We start from the raw sequence: 21,470 nt of genomic DNA, 5'->3' as shown, positions 1-21,470 counted from the left end.
TATAGTGCTCTGCACCGTTCATTATTGCCCCATAGGATGTGCCATAGAAAGCTGTGCCATAGAAAGCTGTGCTGCTGCTGCAATAAAAATAATAAAACACATACTCACCTCTCTTGCTTGCAGCTCCTCAGCGTCCCGTCCCGGCGTCTCTCTGCACTGACTGATCAGGCAGAGGGCACCGCGCACACTATATGCGTCATCGCGCCCTCTGACCTGCACAGTCAGTGCGGAGAGAGAGACGCTGGGAAGACAGTGCGGCGCCCGGCGTGTGGAACGCGGACAGGTGAATATGACATACTTACCTGCTCCCGGCGTCCCGCTCTTCCCCCGGACAGCTGGTCTTCGGTGCCGCAGCCTCTTCCTCTGTCAGCGGTCACCGTTACCGCTCATTAGAGAAATGAATAGGCGGCTCCGCCCCTATGGGAGTGGAGTCCATATTCATTTCTCTAATGAGCGGTCCCACGTGACTGCTGAACAGGGGAAGAGCTGCGGCACCCGGAGACCGTGGGACAGGCAGGGGGAGCGCCAGGAGCCCCGGAAGCAGGTAAGTATGCCTCAGCGCCCTCTCCCCCTCACCCGCCGACCGTGACTCGAGTATAAGCCAAGAGGGGCACTTTCAGCCCAAAAATTTGGGCTGAAAATCTCGGCTTATACTCGAGTATATACGGTAAATAAGGCTGGGAACAATAGCCACACCAGGTAATATGATGAGAAATAATCTCTTACATCAGCAGCAAGCAGGCAACGGTAGAGGTATATTACATATTTTCCAATTAAGGCTTCTTTCACACTAGCGTCGGGCTCGGCCCGTCGCAGTGCGTCGGGCCGAAGTTACCGACGCTAGCTTTGTATACGCCACACAACAGGGGCAGTGGATGCATTTTTCCAGCGCATCCGCCGCCCCATTGTGAGTTGGGGGCAGAGTTCCGGCCGCGCATGCGCGGTCGGAAATGGCGGTCCGTCGACAGCAAAAAAGTTACATATGTTTTTTGCATCCGACGGTCCGCCACAACACGGCGCGACAGTTGCGACGTGTGGCAATGCGTTGCAAATGCGTCGCTAATGTTAGTCAATGGTGAAAAAACGCATCCTGCAAGCACTTTTGCAGGATGCGTTTTTTCGCCAAGGCGATGCATTGCGACGTATTGCAAAAAACACTAGTGTGAAAGTAGCCTTACAAGGAAACCCAGTTCCTAAGGTGCTTAATCTATACAACCTCTTATCCCCTGTAGCCTGCCAAACACAAAGTGCTCACGTGCCTACAATAATGTGCAAATCTATGCGCTGACATATAGCATAATAATGCAAGATGTGAACTTGCATATATCTTTTCTGGTGGGGAATGTTCCACAGCGACCCCGACAGCGCCGTTTTGCCTGACTGGCTTCCTCAAATAGGGATCATATTTGAGGAAGCCAGTCAGGCGAAACGGCGCTGTCGGGGTCGCTGTGGAACATTCCCCACCAGGAAAGATATATGTAAGTTCACATCTTGCATTATTATGCTATATGTCATTATTTATTTTGGGTTTCACCCTGTTTTTTTTATATGTTTTGTATTCTGCTTTATTCATTAAAAATGTGTTGTTTTTTTTAAATATTTATAGTTTATGCCTCCTTTTTCCCTGATCATGGTTTTTGGGAATGTTGGTTTGATATCATGATTATGAGGTGTGCTAAATACCATTTTTGGACTTTTGATAAATTTAGCATGTCCTTCTTGCAGACTGTCTCTTATAGCCAGCTGTAGCGTATGCACAGCACAGCGCATGTGATGAATGAAAGAACGTATTGACACAGTTTCAACAAGATCATCTAAACTATCATGTTGCTGTTCATCTGAAGCAACTTCAGTTTGCTCCTCAGTTACAATACTGTGTTCCTCTATTTCAAACATTTCTGTGTCTGTGGACCCAGAATGTTCTTCTAGCTGCTGGTCACCATCATTACTCTCATTCATTAGCTTAATAGTACTTATCATATTTGAAGCATTGTCAGTTACGACAGAAAGAACTTGCGCTTTTTTAAGTTCTTAGTCTTGCAGAACCTTTTCCACCAAGACCTGGAGAAACTCGCTTGTGTGATGAGCTTTGGTGTCTTTTACTGCCAATGTCTTGGTAACTATTTCATTTTTGTCACAAACAAATCGGACATTGATGGCAAAATAGTTCACTCTGTGATGTGTGCGGGCATCCATTTTAACCCCTTTCTGACATTGGATGTACTATCCCGTCGAGGTGGGGTGGGCCCGTATGACCACCGACGGGTTAGTACGTCCAGCGCGATCGGCTGCGATCACGGGGGGAGCGCGGCCGGGTGTCAGCTGACTATCGCAGCTGACATCCGGCACTATGTGCCAGGAGTGGTCACGGACTGCCCCCGGTACATTAACCCCCGGCACACTGCGATCAAACATGATCGCAGTGTACCGGCGGTACAGGGAAGCATCGCTCAGGGAGGGGGCTCCCTGCGGGCTTCCCTGAGACCCTCGGAGCAACGCGATGTGATGTGAGGGTCTCTTACCTCCTCCTCCCTGCAGCAGGCCCGGATCCAAGATGGCCGCGGCATCCGGGTCCTGCAGGGAGGTGGCTTCACTGCGCCTGCTTAGCGCAGGCGCCGGGAAGCCTGAATCTGTGCACCTCAGATAGCCGTTCTGACACCGTGCACAGCAAAGTGCCAGATCGACGATCTTACACTATAACATGATGCCATTTCCCACATGTCTACTTTACATCAGCACAATTTTGGAACCAAAATTTTTTTTTGTTAGGGAGTTATAAGGGTTAAAAGTTGACCAGCAATTTCTCATTTTTACAAAACCTTGTTGTTTTTTTTTTAGGAACCACATCTCATTTGAAGTCATTTTGAGGGGTCTATATGATGGAAAATACCCAAGTGTGACACCATTCTAAAAACTGCACCCCTCAAGGTGCTCAAAACCACATTCAAGAAGTTTATTAACCCTTCAGGTGTTTCACAGGAATTTTTGGAATGTTTAAATAAAAATTAACATTTAACTTTTTTACACAAAAAATCTACTTCAGCTCCAATTTGTTTTATTTTACCAAGGGTAACAGGAGAAAATGGACCCCAAAAGTTGTTGTACAATTTGTACTGAGTACGCCGATACCCCATATGTGGGGGTAAACCACTGTTTGGGCGCATGGCAGAGCTTGGAAGGGAAGGAGCGCAATTTGATTTTTCAATGCAAAATTGACTGGAATTGAGATGGGACGCCATGTTGCGTTTGGAGAGCCACTGATGTGCCTAAACATTGAAACCCCCCACAAGTGACACCATTTTGGAAAGTGGACCCCCTAAGGAACTTATCTAGATGTGTGGTGAGCACTTTGACCCATTAAGTGATTCACAGAAGTTTACAATGCAGAGCCGTAAAAATAAAAAATCATATTTTCCAGGACGTCATCCTGACAGCACTATGGAGGACGTCCTCCTCCCCCTTGCTGGGACAGGAAACGCACAAGAGTTCAAAAGGTCCGGTCCCACCCCCAATCCTCAGTGTTTTTCCTGTCAATGCAAGGGACGCACGAGAGAAGCTGCGCAACTTACCGGAGCTCAGGGGGATCGTGCGGCTTGCCAAATCCTTCCCCCTGTCAAGAGGCTCAGGGCAGAAACCCTCCAGAGGGGGGTCCCTCTGCTCCAAAGACCAGCGGCCGCTCCTCCCGGTGGGGGGGCTCTCGGCTGCGGACGTGGTCCCCGAGGTCGGCAGCCTCCAGCAGCGTGTACGCCGGGCTCTGACTCTTACGGCGGAAGTTCCGGGGACCGCGTCACTTCCGGTTTGCGCCATTCGTTGCCGGCACTTCCGGTAACGCTGGAGATACAGGGGAGGCGTGCGCTCCAGCGAGGACTCAGGAATTGCAGCGCTTTGCAGACGCTGACAGCCGCAAGGAGCACCGATACTCCGGAGCCATGGAAAGCATGCCACCTGAGGATGGGGTAAGTGCGCAGAGCGCAAACTCCCCCTGCACCCTGGTAATAAGAGCCACCCTGTTACTTTCCCTATCTTATATTGTTTAAGGATAAGGGAACTCCAGCTGTCCCCCCTGGTCAAGTTAAGAAATCTGGAAAGGCTTCTGGGAAGTCCAGTAGATGTCCGATATGCAGTGCAAAACTCCCGGACACCCATGGCAAGACCTTATGTGCAGATTGCACATCTAAGGTTATGAGAGACGAGCAGCCCACCCTATTGTCTGAGATGAGGTCCTTAATAAGAGAAGAGGTCCAGGCTTCCCTAGCTACCATGGTGGAAAAGCCCAGCCCTATGCCCAGTCGCAAAAGGGCCAGGCGGGAGCCAGAATATACTTCCGATGACAGGTCTGACTCTGAAGACCTCGTCTCTGAGGAAGAGGGCGAGCTTCCTTCTGGAAGCCAGGACCATCAGAGGAAGTACCTTTTCCAGGCGGAGGACACAAATGAGCTAGTGCAAGCGGTGCGATGCACCATGCAAGTAGAAGAGACATCTAAGCCGCAATCCAGGCAGGACCTGATGTTTGGGGGTCTTATGTCACGTCGGCAGACAGTCTTCCTGGTTAGTGAACATATCAAGGCCATGGTGCTCGAAGAGTGGAAGGAGGCGGAACGTCGGCTGACATTGTCTAAAGACTTTAAAGCGTGCCTACCCTTTGAGCCGGATGACGTTAAGCTATGGGACGAGATACCCAAGGTGGATGTCCCGGTGGCGAAGGTCGCCAAAAAGACAGCTATCCCATTCGAGGACTCATCAACCTTGCGCGATCCGATGGATCGTAAGGCGGACATATTGCTAAAGAGAGCCTGGGAGTCTTCCGCGGCTGTAATTAAGACCAACATTGCAGCTACCTCGGTAGCCCGGTCTATGCACCTTTGGATGGGTCAATTAGAGGAGCATCTCTCTAATAAGACCCCAAGGTCAGAGATCCTAAACTCTCTCCCCATAATGAAATCCGCTACTGCTTTTCTATCTGACATGACGGCTGAGTCAGTCAGATTCTCAGCCAGAAACGGATCATTGTCTAATGCGGCTAGAAGGGCGGTCTGGCTAAGGTCTTGGTCGGGGGATAATGCGTCCAAGACAAAATTGTGTTCAATCCCCTTCTCAGGTGCAAGGGTGTTTGGTCCTTCCCTCGATACTATCTTAGAGTCGGCTTCAGACAAGAAAAAAGGGTTCCCAGAGGACAAGCCTAAGAGGCCTCAGTCCTTTCGGAGAGGGTTTCCCTTTAGAAGACAGTCCGACTACAGGTCTGACTTCAGAGGGGGAAGGTCCAATAGAGGTTTTAATAGGGGTTCCCGTGGCCACGGTAGTAAGAACAGAAGTTTCTTCTTCAGCCCCTCCTCTAAATCCAAATCGCAATGACGCCACTCTTATAGGGGGAAGGCTTCGCCATTTCGCGGTAAACTGGAGCAGAGTCACTCAGAACCGATGGGTCCTTCGTACTATCTCAGAAGGATACAGTATAGAGTTCTACTCCCCTCCACCAGACAGGTACATCGTACCTACGGTGGTTATGCAAGACTCTCCCATGTTAAAAGACTTAATGGACATGCTTTCCTCAGAAGTCATAATACCAGTACCACCGCTAGAGGTAGGCCAGGGTCACTACTCCTCCCTGTTCTCCATAACAAAACCGTCAGGCGACTCTCGCACAATCGTAAATTTGAAACCTCTGAATGCCTGGGTCAGGTACAAGAGGTTTCGTATGGAGTCCATCCGTTCTGCAATCCTTCTAATAGATCAGAACGCGGTAATGTGCACTCTCGACTTGAAGAGTGCCTATTATCAGGTCCCTGTCCACCACCTATCTCAGAGGCTTCTGAGGTTCGCGGTAGTTCTGCCGTCCGGGACCTGTCACTACCAGTTCCAGTGCCTGCCGTTTGGACTTGCCTCAGCACCTCGCGTATTTACAAAGCTGGTGTCGGAGATAGTGGCTTTCCTAAGAAACCAGGGGATTATAATAGTCCCATATCTCGACGACTTTCTCCTGATAGCAAGAACACCAGAGATCTTATCGGTTCACAGAACCCGAACCGTCGCGGTAATGGAACACCTGGGATGGATCATAAACTGGCAGAAATCAGACCTGATTCCGGAGCACAAAAAGGTCTTCCTGGGTGTCTGTCTGGATTCTGCAAACAGAATATCCCTACTACCCGAATCCAAGCTGGAGGCAATACAGATTCAGATCAGACTCCTACTAGAACGCAGAGTCTCAATAAGGATGGCCATGAGAGTGCTAGGCCTAATGACGGCATGCGTACCATGCGTAAGATGGGCACAGTACCATTCAAGACCACTACAGAGCTTAATCCTCTCCAAGTGGGACCGTCGTCAGTCTTCTCTGGACAGTACTTTATATCTACCAGATCCAGTACGAAGATCTCTCCTGTGGTGGACAGACCCAGAGAAACTAAGAACTGGAGTACTACCGATCCCTATGTAGTAGTTACTACAGACGCCAGCGCCTGGGGCTGGGGAGCTCACTTAGAAGGGAGGACCCTCCAGGGACGATGGCCTCCAGACGTCGCTCGCAACTCATCCAACTTCAGAGAGCTGTATGCCGTCTGGGAAGCCCTGAGAAGGAATCGTCGCACTCTGGAGAATCGTCACGTCAGGGTATTGTCCGACAACGTGACAACCGTTTCCTTTTTAAAACGCCAAGGTGGCCCAAGACACCATCTTCTCCAGGAGCTGGCGGGGAGAATATTTCGCTGGGCAGAAAGGTCGATCCTCTCCATCTCGGCAATCCACTTAGAAGGCTCCCAAAACGTCATAGCGGATTACTTGAGCAGAAGAAGAGTGTTTGCAACAGAGTGGGAACTCAACCAGGACATCTTCCAGGAGCTGTGCCGGCGTTGGGGCACTCCCAGTATAGACCTCTTCGCAAACAGGAGAAACTCGAAGGTCTCAAGGTTCTTCTCGCTGAACCCTCGGGATCTGCCAGAAGGGATAGATGGTCTAAGTCAGAGTTGGACGGAGCCCCTCTCATATGCTTTCCCTCCTATGGCACTAATCCCGGCAGTTCTCAGGAAGAACAGGCTCGAGTAATTTTGGTAGTTCCATACTGGCCAAGAAGGAGTTGGTTCTCCCTGCTGGTAGACCTGGCGATAGAGAGTCCAGTGGAGCTCCCTCACAGATCAGATGTAATCCACCAGGGCCCAGTGTACCATCCGGACCCAGAGAAGCTACATCTCTCAGCCTGGATCCTGAAAGGAACATCCTGAAGGCAAGAGGCCTGTCCGACCAGGTCATATCCACTATCAAGGCTAGTAGGAAGCCGGTCACGTCAGCAATCTACTTGAAGATCTGGAGGCGTTTCTGTCTGGAGGGTGGCAGGTCTGAGGTTGCGGCAGGCACTCCCGACTTACCCAGAATTCTGGATTTTCTGCAGGCCGGGTTCGATAAAGGGCTTAGGCCGAGCACCTTGAAGTTGCAGATCTCGGCACTCAGCACCTTTCTAGACTATCCCCTGGCAACACACCCTTGGATAGTTAAATTTATTAGAGCCACCCAAAGGTTGCGCCCCACCATTAGACAATTATCTCCTCCTTGGGACCTTAACCTTGTCCTGAGATTCCTCTGCAAAAATAATTACGCCTCGGCGGATAACATGTCCATTTCAGCCCTGACACGTAAAACGGCATTCCTAGTGGCGATCACCACGGCTAAGAGGGTGGGGGAAATCCAAGCCCTGTGCACACGGGACCCGTACCTCCAGATTAGAGACGATAGTGTGGTCCTTAAACTAGATCCCTCGTTCGTTCCAAAAGTGGGAACTCTAAAAAATAGGAATCAGGAGATAGTGTTACCATCTTTCTGCTGTAACCCTTCCAATTCTAAAGAGGAAGCTCTGCATTCCCTGGATGTCAGACAGGCGGTCATCGACTACCTGTCAGCCACCAACCCATGGCGTATCGACCCAAATCTGTTTATTTTGTTCGGCGGAAAAAATAGGGGAAAGAAGGCCTCTAAGGGTATGGCTCCACGGTCTGGAGGGGCGGCGGTATCGCCGCAGCGGCTAAGCCCCGCCCCCTTCCTGGGACGCGATCATGCCGGATGTGTTAACTCTTCACATCCGGGATGATCGCTCACTCCCATAGGGCCCTGTGATATGCCTTGCGGGGACGCTGCGTCCCCGCAAGGTGTACGGACATGCTGCGATCTGAAAAGACGCGCAGCATGTCTGTAGTCGCAGGGCCGCCGCGTGCGGGTTTCCACGCATAGTGGAGACGGGATTTCATAAAATCCCCTCCACTGTGCAGGAACATCTGGACGTTGCTTGTTTGACGCTGCAGCGCTGCGCAGCGTCAAACAAGCAGCGTTTCCTGAACGTGGAAACATACCCTAAGGCCTCCATTGCTCGATGGATCACTTCCGTGATCTCCGAGGCCTACCAATCGGAGGGCATCCCTCCTCCAAAGGGACTCCATGCACACTCTACTAGAGGGATGGCTACTTCTTGGGCTGAGAGGGCAGGCGCCTCTCTAGAGCAGATTTGTAAGGCCGCTACATGGGCTAGTGCGAATACCTTTTGCAAACATTATAAGCTTGATGTTTTGTCCGGTCAGCATACTGCATTCGGGAGAAAAGTTCTCCAAGCGGTAATCCCACCCTGAGGAGGTGCTTTGGTACTCTCCATAGTGCTGTCAGGATGACGTCCTGGAAAATAGGTATTAAGCTTACCGTTAATGATGTTTCCAGGAGTCCATCCTGACAGCACGGGTAATTCCCTCCCTGTTAATTTAGTTATGCTAATGTAATGTGAACCTGACATGTCTGTACTATGTTCCTAACATATGATGTAATATGTTCCTAAATACATGGTGTTATGTTCTTTACCATTAAATATAATTTTTTGCATCTCCCTTGAGGCGGTTCTTGTTACAACACTGAGGATTGGGGGTGGGACCGGACCTTTTGAACTCTTGTGTGTTTCCTGTCCCAGCAAGGGGGAGGAGGACGTCCTCCATAGTGCTGTCAGGATGGACTCCTGGAAACATCCTTAACGGTAAGCTTAATACCTATTTTTTTCACAAAAGCTATTTTTTAGCCCCCGGTTTTGTATTTTCCCAAGGGTAACAGCAGAAATTGGACCCCAAAAGTTGTTGTCCAATGTTACTTTGCCCCAGTGGGGGGCATCACAGTAAAGTGACAGATCGCCGATCTGACACTTTGCTGTGCCCTGTGTCAGATCGGCGATCTGACGTGCACTTCTCCTGGCTTCCCGGCGCCTGCTCTGAGCAGGCGCTGTGAAGCCACCTCCCTGCAGGACCCGGATGCAGCCCCGCGGCCATTTTGGATCCGGGGACTGCAGGGAGGAGAGACGCTCGGTACAAGGTGAGCACATCGCCTTGTACCGATCGTCTCAAGGAAGCACGCAGGGAGCCCCCTCCCTGCGCAATGCTTCCCTGTATCGCCGGAACACTGCGATCATGTTTGATCGCAGTGTGCCCGGGGGTTAATGTGCCGGGAGCGGTCCGTGACCGCTCCTGGCACACAGTGCCGGATGTCAGCTGCAATAGTCAGCCGACACTCGGCCGCGCTCCCCCTGTGAGCGCGGCTGGACGTACCATTCCGTCCTTGAGAATTATGGCCCACCCCACATGGACGGAATAGTACGTCCGATGACAGAAAGGGGTTAATTCTAGCCCGAGATGTGATAAAAAATGTAAGGCCATACCAGGCCAAAATCCGCACTTTTTTGAAACTTTAGAAATCTGTAAAAAAAATTAACTGATGAAGAAAAAAAATTCTAAACTTTTAATTTGTAATTAACTAAAGTTGTACTTCATAAAAACAAAAAGTAAAAAAAAATCTAAAGACGTCAGGTAAAAAATATTCATATTTGGAACACTTGATATGGAATGACCCTAGATGTGCCTTTTCTAGACAGCTGCGGGCTGCTATTTTTAGCCTGGGGGTCAATATCCATGGCTCCTTACCAGCATGAGAATACCAGCCCCCAGCAATGAGCTTTCGCAAGGCTGGTTGTCAAAAATGCCATTTTTTTTATTTATTTACATTAAAAACTATGGCGTAGGGACCCCCCTGTTCTTAATATCCAACCTTGCTGAAGATGACAGCTGTGCGTTTTGTCTGGCTGGTTAACAAAAATAGGGGGGAACCCATGTGTTTTTTTTTAATTACCGTATTAATTTACAGCGCAGGAGCGGCAGATAAATACACCTATGCCCCGCTCCTGCTGTCACTGTTATTGGCAGCAGCAGGGTTAGGCTGATGGGATTAATAGTCCCATCCGCCGCCTCCTGCTGTCTTTTATTACTTAAATGTAACTCCTCATTCTCCCCTGCTCACGCTGACCACCAGCAGGGGAGAACAGTGTTCAGCACCCGACGCCGGGGAACAGCGCTTACTGTAACGCTTCTTCCCTGGCTCCCGTCCGTGTGGTATTGATGCGGCACACGTGTGCCGCAGGTATTACATACATGGACACTGACATCTCGGTACCGGAAGTATCAGGACGTGTGAAAGAGACCTTATAGCGGGCTTTTAGGTTTGGCTGCTGTCACACACTAAGACGTTTTTTATTGCAAAAAATAGTTTTTGCATGGCCATATTTTGAGAGCTATATTCTTTTCATATTTCTCGTCTTTTGCGGGATGAGTTGATGTTTTTATTGGTACCATTTTCTGGCACATGACTTTTTTTTTTATTATTATTGCTTTCTACTCCGATTTTTGGGAGGCAGAGTGAACAAAAACAGCAATTCATGAATTTTAGGGGGGGGGGGGGGGGGAGTCGTTTGTACTGTTCCATGTGTGGTAAAATTGATAAAGCAGATTTACTCTTTGGGTCAGTATGATTTACAGCGATACCTCATTTATATCATTTTATGTTTTGGCGCTTCTATACAATAAAAGAACATTTTTATATAAAGAATAATTGTTTTGCATCCTTTTATTCTAAGAGCTATAACTTTTTTATTTTTCCGCTGATGGAGCTGTATGGTGGCTTGTTCTCTGCTGGGCAAGATGTTTTCAGCGGTACCATGTTTATTTATAACTGTCTTTTTGATCGCGTGTTACTCCACTTTTTGTTCAGCATTATGTTGATAAAGCATTGTTTTTTGCCTTTTTTTTTTTTTTTTTTTTTTTTTTATATATATATATGGTGTTCACTAAAAAGGTTAACTAGTGGGACGGTTTTATAGGTTGGGTCATTACGGATATGGCAATACCAAATATGTGTACTTTTATTGTTTAGTTTTTTTTTTCATTCAAATATTTATTTAGTGATAGAATAAATGTGGTTTTGGTTGTTTTTAATTTTTGCTAATTTTTTTTTTTTTTTTTTTTTTCTTTTTTGCTTTATTCTGGCTTTTACACTGTGTCCCACTATGGGACAATCATTTTTCACAGGCTGATCGCTTCTATGGCATGCAGATGAAGCAGCATCTGCATGCCATACAAGCGGTCAGCGCTGCACTGACACTGAAAGACTTCCTGACTTGCACTGTGCATGACCAGGGAGTTTCGTAGCCCTGGTAACCCGGATGTCGTCATGACTACATCGGGTTACCATGACGGCGATCGGGACCCAGTGTCACGCTGCGGGGTCTCCGATCCAAAGGCAGAGGGCCTGGCTTCCGAAATGCTGTGATCATGTTCAATCGCAGTTAAAGTGCCGGGGGTGGTCTGTGACCGTGCCTGGCACCTAGTGCCGGGTGTCAGCTGTGAGAATCAGCTAACACTTGTCCGTGCACACGCGCGATGGTGTACTATTCCATCCATGGGAAGTAATTCCCAGGTCACAGACGGAATAGTACGTCAGATGGCAGAGAGGGGTTAAGACTCCTGCTAAACTAATGAATTTTTCAAGGTGAAAATACTGGCTTTTTTTTTTTTTTTTTTTTTTTTTTTTTTTTTTTCAGGACTGTGGGGTTGGTAAGGCTACTTTGACACATCAGTATTTTGCCATCGGGCAGGATCTGGCAAATTTTAGAAAAAGCGGATCCGTTGCAAATTGTGAAAAACTGATGCAGCGGATCTGATTTTTTATTTATTTTTTTTTTTTTTACCAGGGGCATTTGTTGGACTTCCTTTTTGAGAGACATCATTTCACATCTCAGTTTCATCCATTTATCGTTGGAATCAACGCTGGATGTTTTTTCGCTGGACAGAAAAAACGTTCCTCTGTATGTTTTCTCCAATAATACAAGTCACGACTGGTAGAGGAGGAGAGAGGACCCTGCCCATGAGGGCTCACAATCTACTCTATGTAGAAACAAGAGCTCCATTTTCCCCCCTGTAAGAGTCAATTCACTGCAAAAGTCCCTGACAGGTGGGAGGAGGCAGCATCTGGGTCAGGAGTTGAAGAGGGGAATGATAAATGCAGACTTCCTGATTCTACATAGAGCAAGATTATAAGACGCATCGGACCATAAGATACACCCCAAAATTTGGGGATGAAAATGGGAAAGAAATGTTTTAATAAAATGGTGATGTCTTGCCACTTTGTAGGATAGCTTACCGAGGTGGTGAAGCCAGCTCCCAGGAGGCAGGGTCGCAGCTGCACGAAGCTGGCGGCAGGTGTGGTGCGAGGCTGCAGCAGGCCCTGGGCTTGCAGAAAATGTTGAGTCTCTGCACTTCCCATCCTTTTCACTGTGGTGAACATGGGGACATTGGCTGCGGGAGACAGGATTTCAATCTGTGCATACACTGCCTCCGGCGGCCATTTACCCTGAGTCCACCACAGTGAAAAGGATGGGAAGTGCGGGGAAACCCAACATTTTCTGAAAGCTCGGGGCCTGCTGCAGCCTCGCTCTGCCAAACCCCCACTCCTGACACCGCCAGCTTCCTGCAACAGAGACCCTGCCTCCTGGGACCCCACTCCCGCACGCTTCCACCGGGTAAGCTACACTAGAATTATATGACGCATCCCTGTTTTCCCCAAAAATGTGGGCGGAGAGGGAGTGCGTTTTATTATCTGAATAATACAGTAGCTGGGTAGAAAGGCAAAATGAGAAATTGTAAGTACAGTGTTGTATAATATGATTGCAATATATTAAGAGGATAAAAAATGTGAGTGCTTTAACAAATGGTAGGTAATGTGTGTAGTGTAAACATTAAAGTTCTTGTCTTTCACTGTCATCTGCTCTGCAGCACATTTCAGCTGAATGTGCATTGGAGGACATGCGTGTTTGAACAGGCCACCTAACTCCATGGGCCCAGTCGAAGTCACACACTCTGTGACTGAAATCGATACTCCCCTATTTATAAGATCCTTGCTCTGAGTCTCATAGACTGACATTGAGAGAGTGTTTTCCAGTCCTGGCAGAAATGCTGTGTGAGTCGGCAGGTCATAATTGTGGTCATGCTATGCGGAAAAGGACTTGAGTGGTGTGAGAAACAGCAGGGAGACAGTGACAGGTATGCATTAGAATTCACACACTACTGATTGCTAAAAACACTTGGAAAATTCCCGCTTTTTGCTGTAAAACGCATGCCAATTCCGCATGTTTTTAACCCGCGGCAGGGAGTTGCGGAAATGCTGACATTTCCACAGCATTTCTGCAACGTGGGCACATAGCCTAAAGATGCATTTGCACTACAAGATTATCTTGAATAAGCGTTCCTAGGAATGCTCGTTCCATGATCGTGCAGTGTAAATGATCTGGTCGCCTGATGTGAAACGATCTTTTGGTTTGTACGATTTATCATTTTTCTCGAGAGCTCCTAGTCCTTTGTAAACAGAACCGGTCAGCCTTTGTGCACTGAATGAGCGATCATAGATAGGGTAGTGATCCTCTGAGGCCGGGTTGGTCTTAAACTGGGTATAAAACGACAACCAACAGGCAAACATGTATTTAAAAGACACAAAGAAATGGTGGCATTGTGTGAAGGAAGATCGGTTTGCATTGTTTTGTTTTCTACAGTGTTTATACTTGGACTATGCATACATGTGACACTTTTTGCTGAAATACCTTTATTCTATTGGATATATACAGGTTTTGATTGTAAATTGTTACTTTTCCTCCACAATCTAGTGAGATCTTGGCTTCCTCGGTTATCTCGAGCACAAACCAAGCCCTAGCGAGTCTTATGGACATTTGGGATGGGCTAGGTATCAAAGAAGAGATGCGTTTGCAGAGGATTGAAGAAGTGAAAAGGCACATTGAGGTGAATGTCTTACTGCTGGACATTGTCAATTCGTAATAGAAGTGTCAATGTACACCAACATAGCGCAAATAAAAATTACTGCTCATCCTGCAAATAAACACTTCTCCATATTTATTCTGTTAGTCCATGTCTGATTGCACTTGGATGTCATTTGAGTGTAATCTGATATACTTTATAATATTAATCTTATATAGCGCTAACATATTCAGCATCACTTTACAATTTTTCCCCACATTATCATCACTGTCTCCAATGGGGCCCACAATCTAAATTCTCTATCAGTAGGTCTTTGGAATGTACCCATTGACTTGCAAGACCAAGTGCTAACTGATTTATGGATGAAAATCGTGCACGCTGCATTTATTTATTTTCTGTCGTGTACGATCTGATGTTTTGTCAGATTGCATGTGGACCGAAGATATGGTCATTTGCAAGAGCCCTTAGAACCTTTGATTACCAGCACCTACATAGCACTGGTGACTGTGCCTAGTATTATAACTGATCCATTCACTGGAGCTGCTACTAAGAGTTATGCTTGGTAAATACTGAAGAGGCAGTTGGCATCTCTACCTAAGTGGTCAAAGGGTTTGCCCCCTGCCCACCTCCCCACACTTGTGATATTGATTATCTATAATGCAGGTTCATTGCTATTAACTACCAGTAACCCCTTTAAAATTCTAGATAAAGATTATTTACCCCCTTCCCTTATGTTCTCATGTGCTTTCTTAAACCATAATATTTTCTTTTTTGTAGAAATTGTTTAACCGAATGATACATGAAGAAAGAGAAATGAAAGAGCGGATTGAAAAAAGTATTCAGTTTTGTAGAAAAGAGTTGAAAGCTCTCTGCCACGATTTATCTGTGGAGGAGTACAAGGTGAGCAATGTTAGCTTTCTAACTTAACTTTGGAATTTAATTTATTTTCACGTTGATGTCTTAATAATATTAATGAAGAAAAAAAATGTGATCTTGTCTGTTCTGCACCCCCCCCCAATCGTCTATTTACAGAGGCGCTGGCAATCCAGCAAGTTCCACATCCAGCTCGGTACTTTTAGTATTGGCTGTGTCACACATTAGCTTGATTCAATTCATTTGAATGGGATAAAGCGAAAAATGTAAAATGCTTCTGAAAGCTCAGAGCTGGGCCAGGTAAGGGAATGTGATGCTCACTAGAGCAATGTAACCCTTTCAAACAGGTGACTGACTGGGGTACTGAGAGTTGGACTCCCTTTGATCTAATATTAACCCCTTATGGACACTGGATGTACTGTTAAATCCAATGTTGGTTCCATGTCTTTGATGTATGCTCAAGAGCGGAGTTTGCAGATGATGGCTCTATTATTCAGCCATCCTTCTGCCTCCAAGAGTTGGCAGTGTAGCTTTGTCAATGCCTGTTAAATGCCTCAGCGTTTACTGTGCAGTTTTCCAGTGAAGTGCTGTTGGAACTACGCATTGGTGTCCTGCAATGGGATAGTTGGGTGCCAGTGGGTTGCAAGCAGTCTGCTGAACACTCGAACACCCCTGCTATGATGCTCCTATTAAAGACTGAATTCTAGAAGAATGTAATAACACCTACGCTTATACTTAAAAAAAAAAAAAAAAAAAAAAAAAAAAAAAGAGGTACTACTTAAAGCAGCAAATGGAATTGAACATCTTATAGTGTAGGTTGAGAGCCAAAAACAAAGTGGGTCACTGTGCTAAATGAATATATACTAAAGATTAAAAAAAAAAAAGACAAGACAGATGGAGGACACTGAAATGGCAAACAATTGGGGATCAAAAAGGTACTACAGAAAAGTGAGAATAGTTATACAATTGTTGGCTTGTCTTCAGTGTACTTCCTACAAACCATATCCTATGTAATTACATTCAGTTAAACAAGAGCCCAACAAAGGCTGTACAATAGATGAAAATGCTACAAGCCAACCAGTTAAACTGATGGTATGCCTCTAAAAGCACAGTTGCAATATTATAGTTGCACTAGTATTGAGGACACTGTTATTCATAGAGGTCTGTGATCACTCACTGTGCATATGAGACATGCATGTACCGTATTTTTCGCTTTATAAGACGCACCTGATTATAAGATGCAAATTTGGTGAAGAAAAAGAGAAAAAATAATTTTTTATGTTAAATGGGGGTGTCTTACAATTCCAGTGTCTGTCTTACATATCATATGTCCCTCATCCTGATATCTATATAACCCCCATCCTTGTGCTGGCACATGCCCCCCCCCCTGTGCTGCTGTTAGGCACATGCCCCCCTGGTCACTATATGCCCCCCTGTGCTGGCAGGCACATGCCCCCCTGGTCACAATATATCCCCTTGTGCTGCTAGCAGTGACATGCTCCCCTGTGCTGCTGGCAGGCGCATGCCCCCCTGGTTCACTATATGCCCCCCTGTGCTGCTGGCATGCACATGCCCCCCTCGTTCACTATATGCCCCCCTGTGCTGCTGGCAGGCACATGCCCCCCTGGTTCACTGTATGCCCCCCTGTGCTGCTGGCAGGCACATGCCCCCCTGGTTCACTGTATGCCCCCCTGTGCTGCTGGCAGACATGCCCCGCTGGTTCACTATATGCACCCCTGGGTCACTATATGCCCCCCAGTGCTGGCAGGGACATGTCAACCCCCCCGTGCTGCTGGCAGTCACATGTTAAAATAACAATCACTTAACACCTCATGATGGCTCCATGCTCACAGCTCCTCGGTTGCGCTTCCTGTTCCCCAGGCATCGGATCATGTGACCTGGGCACACCGTGATGTCATCACTGTGCTGTGCCGATCACCTGATCGAATGTCAGCACAGACACAGGAAGCAAAACTGAGGAGCTGTGACCACAGAGCCATCATCAGAAGGTGAGTTAAGTGTTTGTTATTTTATCATGTGTCTGCCAGCAGTACAGGGGGGGCATATAAGAGTGGGAGGAGATACAAGTAATATTGTGAATCAACTCTGCACAGGTTCAGCACCGAGGTGATGGACAGCAGGTGCAGTGAATATTACATGAGGCTAATGAGCGGGAGCACAGAACCTCCTGCTGTCTCAGCAGCCCGCAGGCAGCCCACCCCAGCCCCTGACACCACTCCAGAGCTGCTCCCCCTCCTCTACAGCACAGCACACAGTTTCGGATTATAAGACGCACCCCCCACTTTCCCCCAAAATATTGGGGGAACAAAAGTGCATCTTATAATCAGAAAAATACGGTACATATAAACAAATCATGCTCTGGAGGTTAAAGTAGCAATAATATTGCACTAGTATCAAGGATACAGTTGTCCGTAAAAAGGATGCACTGAACACTCACTGTACATCTGATGATCCTGTGTTGGGAGCAAGGCAAAATAAAACTGGCCACGCAGGCTCAGAACGCGGTGAAGATTCAGGGAGTCCTGGCCGGAGGCGCACCAGAAGCTTCTGCTAGACCGCGTGTGGGAGCAAACTGCGTGTGACGTCACACTCCTTGGTGTACGGTAACCTCGAGGGACAGTCTTCCCTTGCGCGTTTCCGAGATAGTTGTCTCCTTCGTCATTTATATTATCCATACTGACTAGGAGGATCACATTGTCTGGTCATGTTTTTCACAGTGTAATGAATAAGTAAAAACAAAGCTCAATAAACAATATTGTAATTTGTATTTCTTTTGCACTTTTGCCACACTTGGAATTTTTTTTTTTCACACTTTTCAGTAAATCACATGATAAAATAAACACTGTCATTCATAAATGCAACTCGTCCCGCAAAAAGAACAAGCCCTCATACACTTGTTGACACAAAAATAAAGTTGCCTCTTAAAAGAAGGAAAGGAAAAGGACAAAAGCCCCAAAAAACTGGAAAGACTCCTGGTCAGGAAGGGGTTTTCCACATTATAAAAGTGATGCCCAAATGATTGCATAGTTGGAAAACCACAAACACATTAGTTGCCCTTCCCGGCCGGGGTCCGGTGCTGGCTCTCAGTGGGTGCTCCGATCTGTGTGTGTTGGCTGCAGCAGTAAAGTCACAACTTCACTGAGCATCACTGCTGCAGCTAATCGGCTGTGCAGCTCTGCTCATGTAGACTGCATGAGCCGCTAAGCTCAGTGATTGGCTGCATCGGTGATGCCCTCTGTAGTTTTGACGTTCCTGCTGCAGCCAATACAAAGACCGTTGCCAGCACTGAAACTTGGGAGGGCGAGTACCATCTGTGTTTACTTAACTGCAGTCGTTTCGGCACCACTTTTGTGAAATTGAAAAACTTTTGCTGGCCTTTTTAATCTCCATAAGAAATATTTTTTTATGGCGTTGTTCTCTAGTGTAGATGCCAGAATTTTATCTAGTAATGGAGTTCACGATGGAAAAAAAAAATAAAAAATTAAATACTTCATTACGTGTCAAATTCTTTGAACTCTGCAGATTAGACCTTTGTGCAGGTTGGGGTGGGGGGATATTTTCATCAAGGGGCAAGACTGCAGAGTAAAATGACCCTTTTTTTTCAAGTTATTAGATTATTAATGAAATACATGTACAGTAAGCGGCGCACACACTGCACTAGTTGTATTTGTCACTGACATCTACTGTATATATCTATCCTATCTATATGTATTTACTGTATATAATCCATGTCTTCTCTCCTGTTGGCTCCTGCAGTGATTTTACAGTACACGGCATATGAATTGCCAGCTTTTCTTCTATCGATCTATGTAATATAAACACATATTACATACAGTATATACAGCTCTGGCAAAAATTAAGAGACCACTGCAGAATTCAGTTTCTCTGATTTTTCTCTTCAGTTCAGAAATCAATATTTTGTGGAATAACCATGATTTTTTGATCACAGCTTTCATGGGTCTTGGCATGTTTTCCACCATTCTTTCACACAGCTTTTGGGTGACTTTGTGCCACTCCAGGAACAAAAATGTAAGCAGTTCTTCTTTGTTTGATGGCTTGTGACTATCCATCATCCTCTTGATTACATTCCAGAGTTTTTCAATGGGGTTCAGGTCTGGAGAATGGGCTGCCAATGACAGGGTTTTGATGTGGTGGTCTCTTAATTTTTGCCAAAGCTGTATATAGATAAAAACCTTGAGTTTGGTATTATATAAAAAATGGCAGAATTGTGATTTATTTTTTTATTTTTTTTTCTTTTGACATTTCACAGTATATGGTAAAATGTCAAAATTCAAAACTGCTTCTGCAAAAAAAAAAAAAAAAAAAAAGCCCTCATATGGTTGTCAATGAATAAATAAGGTTATGGTGCTTGTTAGTGGGAGATATCTTAATGAGCTAAAGTGTTGGTCAGTGTTTATAACCCCCGGAGCTTTTTTCAGTTTTGCGTTTTAATTTTTCGCTCCCCTTCTTCCCAGAGCCATAACTTTTTTTTTTTCTGTCAATATGGCCATGTGAGGGCTTGTGTTTTGCGGGATGAGTTGTACTTTTGAACGACACCATTGGTTTTAGCATGTCTTGTACTAGAAAACAGGAAACAAAATTCCAAGTGTGGTGAAATTGCAAAAAAAAATAAACGTGCAATTCCACACTTTGTTTTTTGTTTGGCTCTTTTTGCTAGGTTCACTAAATGCTAAAACTGACCTGCCATAATGATTCTCCAGGTCATTACAAGTTCAGACACCAAACATGTCTAGGTTCTTTTTTTATCTAAGTGGTGAAAAAAAGGTCCAAACTGTGCTACAAAAAAATGCGCAATTTTCCGATACCCGTAGCGTTTCGTGATCTGGGGTCAGGTGAGGGCTTATGTTTTTGCGCACCAAGCTGACGTTTTTAATGATACCATTTTGGTGCAGGTACATTTTTTTTTTTTTTTTGATCACCCCGTTGTAGCATATGCGTCATGAAAGTCGGTGCCAATCCGACCTGTGACGCATATGCTGTGTCACAGAATGATCGCGTTCCTGCAGGCCGGGTGAAAGGGTTAACTCCAATTTCACCCAACCTACAGGAACAGGGGGCGTGGTACTTCAGCCCAGGGGGGGTGGCTTCGCCGCCCCCCCCGTGGCTACGATCGCTCTGATTGGCTGTTTCACTTTCAACAGCCAATCAGAGCAATCTGCAATATTTCACCTATGAAAATTGGTGAAATATTACAATCCAGCCATGGCCGATGCTGCAATAGCATCGACCATGGCTGGGGACCCCGATCTGGCACCCCCACCGACTGACGGCGGCGATCTGCAGCCGCAGTCAGTGTTCCCTACCCCTCCGTCCTGTCCTAAGCGCCTTCCTCTCCCCTCCCCCGTCCTCCCCTCCTCCGCCCCCCCAACACTCGCACCACCACAAAATTTAGGGCTAGGGTTGCACTTAGGGCTAGGGTTGCACTTAGGGCTAGGGTTGCACTTAGGGCTAGGGTTGCACTTAGGGCTAGGGTTGCACTTAGGGCTAGGGTTGCACTTAGGGCTAGGGTTGCACTTAGGGCTAGGGTTGCACTTAGGGCTAGGGTTGCACTTAGGGCTAGGGTTGCACTTAGGGCTAGGGTTGCACTTAGGGCTAGGGTTGCACTTAGGGCTAGGGTTGCACTTAGGGCTAGGGTTGCACTTAGGGCTAGAATTAGGGCTAGGGTTGGAATTAGGGTTAGAATTAGGCTATGTGCACACGGTGCGGATTTGGCTGTGGATCCGCAGCGGATTGGTCGCTGCGGATTCGTAGCAGTTTTCCATCACGTTTACAGTACCACGTAAACCTATGGAAAACCAAATCCGCTGTGCCCATGGTGCGGAAAATACAGCACGGAAACGCTGCGTTGTATTTTCCGCAGCATGTCAATTCTTTGTGTGGATTCCGCAGCGTTTTACACTTGCTCCATAATAGGAATCCGCAGGTGAAATCCACACAAAAAACACTGGAAATCCGCGGTAAATCCGCAGGTAAAGCGCAGTGCGTTTTACCTGCAGATTTTTCAAAAACGGTGCGGAAAAATCCGCACACAAATCCGCAACGTGGGCACATAGCCTTAGGGTTAGGGCTGGAATTAGGGTTAAGACTAGGGTTAGGGGTGTGTTGGGGTTAGGGTTGGGATTAGGGTTAGGGGTGTGTTGGGGTTAGTGTTGGAGTTAGAATTGAGGGGTTTCCACTGTTTAGGCACATCAGGGGGTCTCCAAACGTGACATGGCGCCACCATTGATTCCAGCCAATCTTGCGTTGAAAAAGTCAAATGGTGCTCTCTCCCTTCCGAGCCCCGACGTGTGCCCAAACAGTTGTTTACCCCCACATATGGGGTACCAGCGTACTCAGGAGAAACTGGACAACAACTTTTGGGGTCCAATTTCTCCTGTAACCCTTGGGAAAATACAAAATTGCGGGCTAAAAAATTATTTTTGAGGAAAGAAAAATAATTTTTATAAA

The 21,470-nt window shown here is 46.7% G+C and overlaps 1 protein-coding gene across 2 annotated transcripts in view; it reads left to right on the top strand.

Moving 5' to 3' along the window:
• LOC143786247 (protein regulator of cytokinesis 1-like) overlaps positions 1 to 21,470 on the top strand; it is a 73,907-nt gene that overhangs the window by 13,834 nt on the left and 38,603 nt on the right. For both annotated transcript variants that reach the window (XM_077275524.1, XM_077275522.1), the window contains exons 2-3: positions 14,000 to 14,132; positions 14,886 to 15,008. In XM_077275524.1, the coding sequence (XP_077131639.1) occupies positions 14,000 to 14,132; positions 14,886 to 15,008 (256 nt within the window). The remainder of the gene's footprint in view (positions 1 to 13,999; positions 14,133 to 14,885; positions 15,009 to 21,470) is intronic.

Source organism: Ranitomeya variabilis, chromosome 1 (assembly GCF_051348905.1).
Source record: "Ranitomeya variabilis isolate aRanVar5 chromosome 1, aRanVar5.hap1, whole genome shotgun sequence".
Taxonomy (NCBI): Eukaryota; Metazoa; Chordata; class Amphibia; order Anura; family Dendrobatidae; genus Ranitomeya; species Ranitomeya variabilis.
Note: the sequence above shows the minus strand (reverse complement) of the source record. Positions and strands in the feature narration are given on the sequence as shown.